This window comes from Chiloscyllium plagiosum, unplaced genomic scaffold, assembly GCF_037043375.1.
Source record: "Chiloscyllium plagiosum isolate Xiang-an unplaced genomic scaffold, Cpla_swu_hap1 HiC_scaffold_28, whole genome shotgun sequence".
Classification (NCBI taxonomy): Eukaryota; Metazoa; Chordata; class Chondrichthyes; order Orectolobiformes; family Hemiscylliidae; genus Chiloscyllium; species Chiloscyllium plagiosum.
In genome coordinates this window covers 4,452,362-4,465,579 of record NW_028270166.1, presented here as the reverse complement: position 1 = coordinate 4,465,579, position 13,218 = coordinate 4,452,362, and the positions used below count along the sequence as shown (strand labels likewise).

At 47.1% G+C, this 13,218-nt stretch overlaps 1 protein-coding gene across 3 annotated transcripts in view; it reads left to right on the top strand.

Moving 5' to 3' along the window:
• The window catches only part of ano8b (anoctamin 8b), a 129,287-nt gene that overhangs the window by 57,181 nt on the left and 58,888 nt on the right, over positions 1-13,218 (top strand). For all 3 annotated transcript variants that reach the window (XM_043721503.2, XM_043721500.2, XM_043721501.2), the window contains exon 2: positions 6,996-7,106. In XM_043721503.2, the coding sequence (XP_043577438.2) occupies positions 6,996-7,106 (111 nt within the window). The remainder of the gene's footprint in view (positions 1-6,995; positions 7,107-13,218) is intronic.

Sequence of the window (13,218 nt, the reverse complement as noted above, 5' to 3'; positions counted from 1 at the left end):
CTCTGCACTCCCCTATAACCCTGCACCCATCCGAGATCTCTGCACTCCCCTATAACCCTGCACCCATCCAAGATCTCTGCACTCCCCTATAACCCTGCACCCATCCGAGATCTCTGCATTCCCCTATAACCCTGCACCCATCCGAGATCTCTGCATTCCCCTATAACCCTGCACCTATCCGAGATCTCTGCACTCCCCTATAACCCTGCACCAATCCGAGATCTCTGCATTCCCCTATAACCCTGCACCCATCCGAGATCTCTGCACTCCCCTATAACCCTGCACCCATCCGAGATCTCTGCACTCCCCTACAACCCTGCACCCATCCGAGATCTCTGCACTCCCCCTTAACCCTGCACCCATCCGAGATCTCTGCACTCCCCTATAACCCTGCACCCATCCGAGATCTCTGCACTCTCCCAGAACCCTGCACCCATCCGAGATCTCTGCACTCCCTTATAACCCTGCACCCATCCGAGATCTCTGCACTCCCCTATAACTCTGCACCCATCCGAGATCTCTGCACTCCCCTATAACCCTGCACCCATCCGAGATCTCTGCACTCCCCCTTAACCCTGCACCCATCCGAGATCTCTGCACTCCCCTATAATCCTGCACCCATCCGAGATCTCTGCACTCATCTATAACCCTGCACCCATCCGAGATCTCAGCACTCCCCTATAACCCTGCACCCATCCGAGATCTCTGCACTCCCTTATAACCCTGCACCCATCCAAGATCTCTGCACTCTCCCTTAACCCTGCACCCATCCGAGATCTCTGCACTCCCCTATAACCCTGCACCCATCCGAGATCTCTGCACTCCCCTATAACCCTGCACCCATCCGAGATCTCTGCACTCCCCTATAACCCTGCACCCATCCGAGATCTCTGCACTCCCCCTTATCCCTGCACCCATCCGAGATTTCTGCACTCCCCTATAACCCTGCACCCATCCGAGATCTCTGCACTCCCCTATAACCCTGCACCCATCCGAGATCTCTGCACTCCCCTATAACCCTGCACCCATCCGAGACCTCTGCACTCCCCTATAACCCTGCACCCATCCGAGATCTCTGCACTCCCCTATAACCCTGCACCCATCCAAGATCTCTGCACTCCCCTATAACCCTGCACCCATCCGAGATCTCTGCATTCCCCTATAACCCTGCACCCATCCGAGATCTCTGCATTCCCCTATAACCCTGCACCCATCCGAGATCTCTGCACTCCCCTATAACCCTGCACCAATCCGAGATCTCTGCATTCCCCTATAACCCTGCACCCATCCGAGATCTCTGCACTCCCCTATAACCCTGCACCCATCCGAGATCTCTGCACTCCCCTACAACCCTGCACCCATCCGAGATCTCTGCACTCCCCCTTAACCCTGCACCCATCCGAGATCTCTGCACTCCCCTATAACCCTGCACCCATCCGAGATCTCTGCACTCTCCCAGAACCCTGCACCCATCCGAGATCTCTGCACTCCCTTATAACCCTGCACCCATCCGAGATCTCTGCACTCCCCTATAACTCTGCACCCATCCGAGATCTCTGCACTCCCCTATAACCCTGCACCCATCCGAGATCTCTGCACTCCCCCTTAACCCTGCACCCATCCGAGATCTCTGCACTCCCCTATAATCCTGCACCCATCCGAGATCTCTGCACTCATCTATAACCCTGCACCCATCCGAGATCTCAGCACTCCCCTATAACCCTGCACCCATCCGAGATCTCTGCACTCCCTTATAACCCTGCACCCATCCAAGATCTCTGCACTCTCCCTTAACCCTGCACCCATCCGAGATCTCTGCACTCCCCTATAACCCTGCACCCATCCGAGATCTCTGCACTCCCCTATAACCCTGCACCCATCCGAGATCTCTGCACTCCCCTATAACCCTGCACCCATCCGAGATCTCTGCACTCCCCTATAACACTGCACCCATCCGAGATCTCTGCACTCCCTTATAACCCTGCACCCATCCGAGATCTCTGCACTCCCCTATAACCCTGCACCCATCCGAGATCTCTGCACTCCCCTATAACCTTGCACCCATCCGAGATCTCTGCATTCCCCTATAACCCTGCACCCATCCGAGATCTCTGCATTCCCCTATAACCCTGCACCCATCCGAGATCTCTGCACTCCCCTATAACCCTGCACCCATCCGAGATCTCTGCACTCCCCATAACCCTGCACCCATCCGAGATCTCTGCACTCTCCCCTATAACCCTGCACCCATCCGAGATCTCTGCACTCCCCTATAACCCTGCACCCATCCGAGATCTCTGCACTCCCCTATAACCCTGCACCCATCCGAGATCTCTGCACTCCCCTATAACCCTGCACCCATCCGAGATCTCTGCACTCCCCTATAACCCTGCACCCATCCGAGATCTCTGCATTCCCCTATAACCCTGCACCCATCCGAGATCTCTGACCTCCCCCAATTCTGATAGATTTTCTTCACTCCTTTGGTGGCTTTGCTTTCAGTTATCAGGGCCCTGCGCTCTGTAATGTCTTCCCTGCACCTTTATGCCACTCGTCCTCAGTTTCTTCACGTAAGCAACTACTCCAAACCTATCCCTCTGACCAGGCGTTTGTGGCTGCCTCTCTTCTGTTCTCTTAATGTGACTCAAATTTTCACTGGGATTTGTTCATACAAAGGGCCTTGGCATGCTTTATCAACCTTGAAGGCACTACGTAGCTGCAAGTTGTTGTTGTTTTGGAGAGTCCTGATGGTTGATGTCTGATGTGTGAGGAGTTGTCCCTTAGATACGGAACCCCCTAACTGGTGCCATTTCCACAGCTGCCCATTGCTGGTACCTTGTGGTTATCTGCCATGTGTACCAGTGTGTGGTTCTGGGTGAGGATTGTTTGGAGGTGTCACCAATCCTCCTTTGACTTTGCTTTGCCTTGGGGCCTTACCCTGGGTGATTGGTGGTAGAGGGTACACCACCCTACAGTATCTACAGAGGATGTTCTGCTTGTGGAGAACAAGGAGGTTTATTACATGGTAGTGATAATTACAATTACATTGGGCCAGGTATAATTACTGAGACCTTGAGGAGCTGCTTCCTCTGAAAGTGAGAATAGAACCTCCTTGCCTCCACCCACAGACAGTGTTGGGAGCCAGTGGAATGGGTGGAGCCAATGTAACGCTGACATTATCCCACAGCAATTGATAGAATATAGAACAATACAGCACAGTACCGACCTTCAGCTCTCGATGCTGTGCCAGCTTTATATCCTACTCTAAGATCAGACGAGCCTACATACCCCTCATTGTACTATCTTCCATGTGTCTATCCAAGAGTCGCTTAAATGTCCCTAATGCATCTGACTCTACTATCACTGCTGGTAGTGCATTCCACTCTCTGTGTAAAGAATTGACCGCTGAAAACTTCCTCCAAACACCTTAATGTTATGGCCCCTTGTGAAAGACATTTTCGTCCTGGGAAAAAAGTCTTTGACTATCCACTCTATTTACGCCTCTTATCCTCTTGTTCACTTTGGTCAAGACACCTCTCATCCTTCTTTGTTTCAATGAGAAAACCTCTAGCTCCCTCAACCTTTCTTCATAAAACATGCCCTCCAGTCCAGGCAACATCCTGGTAAATCTCCTCTGCACCCTCTCTAAAGCTTCCATGCACTTTCCGATAATGAGGCAACCAGAACTGAACACAATATTCCAAGTGTGGTTTAACCATGCTCCATAGAGCTGCAGTATAACCTCGCGGCTCTTAAACTCAGTCACCATGCTAATGAAAGCTAACACACAATAAGCCTTCTTAACAACCCTATCAACTTGGGTGGTAACTTTGAGGGATCTATGGACAAGGATCCCAAGATCCCTCTGTTCCTCCATACTGCCATGAATCCTGCCTTTAACTCTGAAATCTGCATTCAAATTCAAACTTCCAAAGTGAATCACTTTGCACTTTTCCAGGTTGAACTCCATCTGCCATTTCTCAGACCAGTTCTGCATTCTGTCAATGTCCCGTCGCAATCTAGAACAGCCCTCGACACTATCCACAAATCCACCAACCTTTGTGTCATCGGCAAACTTACCATCTCACCCATCCACTTCCTCATCCAAGTCATTTCAAAAAAATCACAAGAGGCAGAGATCCCAGAACCAATCCCTGCGGAACACCAGGCTGAATACTTTCCATCTACCACCACCCTCTGTCTTCTCTGGGCCAGCCAATTCTGTATCCAGACAGCCAGGTTTCCCTGTATCCCATGCCTCCTTACTTTCTGAATGAGCCTATCATGGAGAACCTTATCAAATGCCTCGCTAAAATCCATGTATGCCACCTTCACTGCTCTACCTTCATCAATGTGTTTTGTCACATCTGCAAAGAATTCAGGAGGGTTTGTGAGGCATGACCTGCCCCTCACAAAGCCATGCTGACTATCTCTAATCAAACTATGATTTTCCAAGTATTCATAAATCCTGTCTCTCAGAATCCTCAGCAATAATTTGCCCTCTATATACGTAAGATTGACTGGTCTGTAATTCCCAGGATTATCCCTATTCCTTTTCTTGAACAAGGGAATAACATTTGCCACCCTCCAATCATTGGGCACTACTCCAGTGGGCAGTGAGGACGCAAAGATCATCATCGAAGGTGAAGCAATCTCTTCCCTCACTTCCTGCAGTAACCTTGGGTATATTACCAACTGGCCCAGGGCACTTATTAATCCTTATGTTTTTCAAAATTTTCAGCAAATCTGTCTTCCTATCATCAACCTGTTCTAGTATATCAGTCTGTTTCACGCTGTCCTCAGAAATGTCAAAGTCCCTCTCAGTAGTGAATACTGAAGCTAAGTATTCATTAAGGACTTCACCTAACCCCTCCGACTCCAGGCACAAGTTCCCTCCACTATCCCGAATCAGCCCTACCCTCACTCTGGCCATCCTCTTCTTCCTCACATAAGTGTAGAATGCCTTCAGGTTTTCCTTAATCCTACCTGCTAAAGCATCTTCATGCCCCCTTCCAGCTCACCTAAGTCCAGTTCCTTCCCGGCTACCTTGTAACCCTCTAGAGCCTTGTCTGATCCTTGCTTCCGCAACCTTAAGTAAGCTTCCTTCTTCCTCTTGACTCTATGTTCCACATCCCTTGTCATCCAAGGTTCCTCCACCCTACCATCCCTTCCTTGCCTCAGTGGGACAAACCTATCCAGCACTATCAGCAAGTGCTGCCTAAACAGCCTCCATATTTCTATCGTGCATTTTCCTGAGAACATCTGATCCCAATTTAGATGCCCAAATTTCTGCCTAATAGCATTGTAATTCCCCCTCCCCCAATTAAACACTTTTCCATACCATCTGCTCCTATCCCTCTCCACAACTACAGTAAAGGTCAGGGAGTTGAGGGCAGCGCAGTGACTCACTGGTTAGCACTGCTGCCTCACAGCACCAGGGAATTGGGTTTGATTCCAGTCTTGGGTGACTGTGTGGAGTTTGCACATTCTTCCCGTGTCATGTGGGTTTCCTCCGGGTGATCAGTTTCCTCCCACAGTCCAAAGATATGCAGGTTAGGTGAATTGACCATGCTAAATTGCCGTAGTGTTCAGGGATGTGTAGGTTAGGTGCATTAGTCATGGGAAATGTAGAGTAATAGGGTAGGGAATGGATCTGGGTGAGTTACTCTTCGGAGGGTCGTTGTGGAGTTGTTGAGCCAAATCGCCTGTTTCCACATAGTAGGGCTTCTATGATTTCCATGCGTTGTGATCACTATCACTGAAATGCTCTCCTACTCAGAGATTTGTCACCTGGTATGATTTGTTGCCAATATCCAATATGGCCTCCCGTCTAGTCAGCCTTTCTACATATTGAGTCAGGAATTCACCAGGACACACCTGACAAAAACTGCTCCATCCAAACTATTTGAACTAAGGAGGTTCCAATCAATATTAGGGAAGTTGAAGTCACCCATGACAACAACCCTGTTACTTCTGCACACTTATCTAATCTAATCTAATTTCCAAAATCTGCTTCCCAATCTGCTCCTTGGTGTCTCTATTGCTATTGGGAGGCCTATAGAAAACTCCCAATAAAGTGACTGCTCCTTTCCTGTTTCTGACTTCAGCCCGTACTGAGTCTGCAGACAAACCCTCCTCGACAACCTCCCTTTCTGCAGCTGTGATGCTATCCCTGATTAGCAATGCTGCTCCTCCACCTCTTCTACCTTTCCCCTATTCCCTGATTGTGCATTCTAGTTGAGACAATGGAGGAGGTCATTAGGGATTATGAGACTTTCATTGGTCATTGTCTGTTGGGCGAAGAGTTGAAGATTGCAGCTTTCCATGTATCTCACAGTCTGTCTGCAGCTGGTTAAAATTTCTGCTAACTTTTGTTGCTGGTCAGCTGCCCGGAGCTGTCGATGTGCAATTAGAGCCCTGGATCCCCTGGCTTGACACACCCAGTGACTACTTGTTGTTCCTCAGCGACAGGTCGTGTTTCCATTGCTGAGCTTATGTTCCATTCCAGGGCCTGAAAAACACAGAGTAAAAGCTGCTTCTGTCTGACAAAGAGCCCAGCCTATGTCAGGCACTTGCTGGTGAAATGGAAACTGAGCACACTGTACACAGCAAGCAGATCCGTCTTTGGGTGAACGGCGCTGTGTATACAGAGCATGTGGGATGCAAGGTAGCACTGTGCTGGTACATTTACGTAGGGGTGAGGTTGGGCTGGAGAGAGATTTCACTAAGGGATGCGAGATTGTCCTGAAAGATAGAGGCTGCACTGGGGCAGTGAGGCTGCACTGGGGCAGTGAGGCTGCACTGGAGGGTGAGGCTGTACTGGAGAGTGAAGCTGCACTGGAGGGTGAGGCCACACTAGAGGATGTGGCTGCACTGGAGGGTGAGAACATTCTCAACATGCTCATAACCTGTTTGCACACAAGCCCGATGTTACTGTATCTTCTGTCTCTTTCTCGTGTGTCCTGTCTGCTCACTCTGTTTCTCTGTCTTCAAAGATAAACTGTTCGGCAAAAGCTTCCTGCAGGCGGGACGCTACATCATGTCCCATAAATCCTGGATGAAGACAGTTCCAACAGAGAATTGCGATGTACTGATGACTTTCCCAGGTAAGATTAACATCAATAAGAGTCACTGGCTCAGTGTTACAATTTCTGGGCCTCACGGTTGTAGGTTTGGGGGTGGAATGTCGGGGGTGGGGGGGGAGGCTGGGGAAAGCTCATGAGGAATTGGAGTGGGACTGACTCCCAAAACATTCTGACCAGCAGAGGAACTCTCCAGGGACGGGAGGGGAGTGGGAATAGTGACCACAAAGAAAGGGACACAGGGGAGGTGATGAAAGCCCCAGAGGATTTTGAATTTTGCCAGCCTTTTACTACTGGGGGAGTAGCCCCCCCCACCCAACCCTCACCCCAATCTATGTACAGGTCTCCACTTCAGCAATGGCTGCCGCCCTGTGACAACCATGAGGTGGAGGTACTGTCATCGGACCGAGTTAAAAATCACACAACACCAGGTTATTAGTCCAACAGGTTTATTTGGAAGCACTAGCTTTTCAGATTACCTGATGATGAAGCAGCGCTCCGAAAGCTAGTGCTTCCAAATAAATCTGTTGGACTACAACCTGGTATTGTGCGATTTTTAACTTGCCCCTGTGGTAAATGAAGGGGCTACAGGAGGTGGAGGTTTCAAACCCCAAGCAAGGGGCTATGAGTCAGAAAGTCCACATCTGTGACCCATACAAGACACCCACATTTCTGCCGCAGTTTGAAGGCCTCTTGGCTTTGATAATTCCACTCCCCCTGAGGAGAGCTGCTCTTTAACCTGCCCGAGCAGCCCCTACAGCTCCCCACCGGCCTGTCCGGGTACTAAATCTGAACCTGGAGTGTTGAGATCCCAGCCTCAGTAAGACTGCGAGCACGGACGACACCAATTAAAACAGCTGCTTTCAGGAAGAATGCACCCAGGGAGCACTCTGCCAGGAAATGCACAAAATTGGATAGCAAATTGGCTGAGTGACAAGAGCATTGTTAATGGATGGTTTTGGACTGGGAGAAGGCCTGGGGTGGAGAACTCTAGCAGTCAGTGTTGGGATCTGGATTTTTCTGAGATATATATTTTTTCATTCACTTGTGGGATGTGGGTGTCACTGGCTTGTCCCAGCATTTATTGCCCATCCCTAGTTGTCCATTGAGAAGGTGGGAGTGAGCTACCTTCCAGAACCGGTGCAGTCCATGTGCTGTGGGTAGACCCACAATGCCCTTAGGGAGGGAATTTTACCCCCTAGTAAATTACTTCCACCTTGGGTTATAGGACACAATTTCAAAATTTGCAGGTGGCACAAAACCTGGAAGCATATAAACCATGAGGTGCACAGCATAGAACTTCAAAAGGACAGAGATGTTAGTGAAATCGGCAAATAGGGTCAGATGTGGAGAAATGTGAGGTACTACATTTTGATACAGAGAACATGGAGAAATATGAAGACATTTTTCCTCATATCACGTCTGCCTTTTTTATCAATGACTTTAAAACATAACCTTCTCCTCCTTTCCCAAGTGAGAATTATTTCTATTCACTCTGTCCTGGCCTCTCACAACCTTCCTATCAAATGAAGGGGACATTTCTGAAGGGGATATAGGAGCAGAGGATCCTGGGTGTATGTGTGTGTGTGTGTGAGTCATCAAAGGTGGAAGGTCAGGTGGAGACAGTGCACAGTGTCCTAGAGTTTGGCGGTTTGGTAATGTAGAACTTGAGTATTTTTTTGAAAAAAAGACACACGTTAAAGATTTTTGTCTTGCACCCGTGAGGACAATTCACGATAAGTATCGATTATAAAGGTCAAGAACATTTATATTACACAAGAACAGGGTGTTGATTTGGTTGGCAAGTGAGCTCTGATTGGTCAAGGCTGTGCCCAGAGAAATAATGGATGCCAACACTCTCTGGTATAACGTGGAACTTTATTCCCCATTTCATTGACATTTTTGTGAATGACCTGATGAATGTAAATCAAAAAGCTTTGACAAAAGTATCGTTTTTTTTTTCAGCAATATTCCAGATTTTATTAATAGGGCCAGCAGTTTGAAGAATAAGCAAGATATGGTGAATGAATATAAGACATTAATTTGACCTGAACCTAAATATTACATTCCGTTCTGGGCCATAGAGGGGAGGAAAGATGTGAAGGCTTTGGAGAGAGTTTGGAAAAGATTCAGGAGAACGGCTCCAGAGATAAGGAATACGTCCTGAAGGCTGGGACTGTTCTCCTTGGGGTGAGATCTGAGTAATGTATTCAAGATTATGAGAGGGGGAAGCAGAGTAAATAGAAAATACTCTCATGGATAGATCAAGAAGGAGAAGGCACAGTTTTGAAGTAATTATTAAAAGAAGCAAAAATGACGTGGGGAAGAATTGTTTTCACACAGTGAGTAGTTGGGATCTGGAATGCATTGCCTGACAGTGCAGTGGAGACAAGTTCAAGCAAAGCTTTCAAATGGGAATTGGACAGTTATTTGAAAAGGAAGAATGTGCAGGGTCACCGGGAGAAGGCAGGAGATTGACACTGAGTGAGATGCTCACTGAGTGAGAGAGCTGGCACAGACTTGATAGCCCGAATAGCCTCCTGTCTGTAACGATTCTGGATTGTGAGGACACCCCTGAGATCCCAACATCAGGAAATCTCAGCAATGCATCGGAAAATCTGGTGGGTGCTGAGATTGGAAGTTTGAGTGAGCAGGGAAATTTGGTCTCCCTTCTAATCTTTTCTCTGTAGATCTTGGCATATTGTTGTTCAACTCTTGAACTCTCGTGCTCAAAACAAACAAAAAAAACAGCTTTCCAATGGCTTTTTGTACATTTCCATGATATTGTAGTGACCTATGACCCTGGACCATCCTCAATTCTCTTTGGCCCACTGCCATTTCCAGCTTGTCACTATTTTGAATGTTCCTCTCTTTTAGCCATTCTAAATCCAAAATGAATGACCTCACATTTCCTGATATTGAAATTTGTTTGCTAAAGTTTTACGCATTCACAATCTATCATTACTTTTTGTAAAAGATGCATTGGACATAGGAGAGAAGTAGGCCCCTTTAAGCTGGCTCTATTCTTCATGCTCTATCCTTTGGTGCAGGCTCGAAGGGCAGAATGGCCTATTCCTGCATCTATTGTCTATTATCTTTTTTTTATTATTCACATGGGGTGTGAACATCACTGGCTGGGCTATCATTTTTATTGCCCGTCCCTAACTGCCCTGGAGACAGTGGTGGTGAGCTGCCTCCTTGAACAATTGTGGTCTCAACCCCACTCTCTACTCTGCATCTGTAACATTTGCCTCCCTCATCTCAAAAAATCTATCTAATTCTACCTGAATAAATTTAAAGACCTAGTCACCAGTATTTTCTGGAAAAAGAATTCCATATTCTAATAGCTCTGAGAGAAAAAAAATTCTCCTCACCTCAGTCTTAAAAAGGGAAACTCCTCTTATTTGGAAACTCTATTTCCAAGTTCCCCACGAGGTGAAACATCCTCCTGGTATTCACCTAAATCAGTCCTCTTCCACCTCCGTTCAGCAAGATCACCTCTCATTCTTCGGAATTGCAACAGATACAGGCCGAAAATGTTTAACCTTCTTACATGAGTCCTTTACCCCAGGAGTGGGTTAGGTGATCCTTCTCTGAATTGCTTTGAAAGAAATTACATCTGTTTTCAAACAAGGAGCTAAAATCTGGACACAGATATAGCCTCACCATGCGATCAGAACAGATAGGAGCAGCAGTAGGCCATTCAGCCCATCCAGTCTGCTCCACTATTCACCGAGATCATGGCTGATCTCATAACCCTCAACTCCACTTTATCCCCATAACCCTTGAATCCCTTCCTGATTAAATGTTACACTTCCGATGTCATCCATTAGTATCATCGGTAAACTTGGATTCTCGATTCCAACACGTAAGTTGTTAAAAAATGTGATAATTAGTTGAGACCCCAACACTGACCATTATGGGATGCCACGTGCTGCCAATTCGAGTACCTGCCCTGTTCTCTCAACTCTCTGTCCCCTGACACTCACTCAATGAAACAACCAGGAGAATAATAAGAAGATTGTGTGATTCCCACAATAATTCCCTGGAATTACAATATGACAGGGGAGGTTTTTTGGCCCCTGGTGCTGGTGCCAATACTGTCTCCTAAACTGAATTTCATCTTCTCTTAATCACACAGTAAGCTTTAGATTGAGAGCGGCTCACTGGCAAGCATGGAATCAGGTTACTAGAACATGGACATTGGCAGCATCACATCCTTTGTAGTTGCCAAGCAACAAACTGCTACTATTGTAGGAGCCAAAGTGTATGGGAATGTCAATTAACATATGATCAGTTAACAGTCTGTCTCAGAGAGAGGTAGTGAGGAGGGTCCAATTTATGAGCTGCTTATAAATCAGGAGAAACATTTCCCTGGACCATCTCAAATGGAGCTCATTGCTTCTGATCACTGGAGCAGGCAGAAGGCAATGAGCTCCTCCTCCTCCTCCAAGTTGTTCCACCCAATTAGCTGATGTCTCTGTATCTCCTTTCCAGTTACCACATTTATTCAATCACAGCTTCTTTGTAATTCACTCATAGATGTGGGTGTCGCCAGTTAGGCCAAAGTTTATTGCTGTTTCCCTAGTTATCCTCGAGCAGGTGAAAGGGTGAGCGTCCTCTTCAACCACATGATGGAGGTAGTCCCACAATTCCGTTAGGGAGGGAATTCCAATTTGGCCCAGTGACACTGAAAGAACGGTGATTTATTTTCGGGATGGTGAGTGGCTTGGAGGGGAACTTGTATGGGGTGGTGTTCCGATGTATCTGCTGCGTTTATCCTTCTAGATGGAAGTGGTCATGGGTTTAGAAGGTGCTAACTGAGGATCTTTGGTGAATTTCTGCAGCGCATCTTGTAGATAGTACATATTGCTGCTACTGAGCGTTGGTGGTGGAGGGAGTGGATGTTTGTGGATGTAGTGTTAATCAAGCAGGGTGCTTTGTCCTGGATGGTGTCAAGCTTCTTGAGTGTTTGTTGGAGCTGCACCCATCCAGACAAGAGGGGAATATTCCATCATACTCCTGACTTGTGCCTTGTTGATGGTGGACAGAATTTGGGGAGTCAGGTCAAAGTACACTTAATGCTGGATTCCTAGCCTCTGACCTGCTCTTGTAACCATTGTATTCATATGGCTATTCCAGTTTGAGTTTCTGGTCAGTGGTAACCCCCAGGATATTGATAATGGGGCATTCGGTAATAGTCATGTCATTGAAATTCAAGATTGTCTGTTATTGGAGCTGGTCATTACCTGGCACTGTGTAGCACAAATAATACTTGCTATTGTCAGTCCACACCCAGATATTATCCAGGTCTTGCTGCATTTGTACATGGATTGTTTCGGTATCTGAGGAGTTGCAAATGGTGTTGAACATTGCGTAATCATCGGTGAACATCCCCACATCCAACCTTGTGATGGAGGGAAGGTCATGGATGTAGCAGCTGAAGATGGTTGAGTCCAGGACACTACCCTGAGGAACTCCTGCAGAGATGTCCTGGACCTGAGGAGACTGATCTCCAATGACCACGACCATCTTCCACAAGCCAATAGTTAACACCATTGCCTAATAAACTAATTTGTCTCATTTTAAAATGGTCCTCAACCTCAACAGCATTATTTTTATTCTTCCATGTGATTGTAGGCATTGCTGACAAGGTTAGCATTTGTTCCTCATTCCTAAATGCCCTGAGAAGGTGCAGATGACAAACTGGAGTTCGTGTGGTATTGGTACTCCCACTATGCTTTTTCTTTTTGATTTGACATAATTTCTCACTACTTCTGTTGATCAAGGTTGTCTAATTACAGAGTATGGCTTGTGCCCCGAGCTTTATGTACAGGCTTTGCATTCTATCATTCTTTGAACGTCTGTCACTGCTGATCAGAACGATTCTATACAGACTATTCTGATGAACTCCTGTCTCATCCCTCCAAAACCCACCAAACCTAAATTAAATCCAGCTTTCTGACTCCCCTTTCGGGTTCACCATCCATCCTGATACTGTGTAGTAGCCGCCTGAAATAGGCAGCCTCATCTATTGCTCAGTCTTTTGAGATACCTTGCACTTCCAAGAGTTAGACTGGGCATGTTTCCAGACAAACATTAATGGCCTTCGGCCCATTCATGAGATTGATCAATA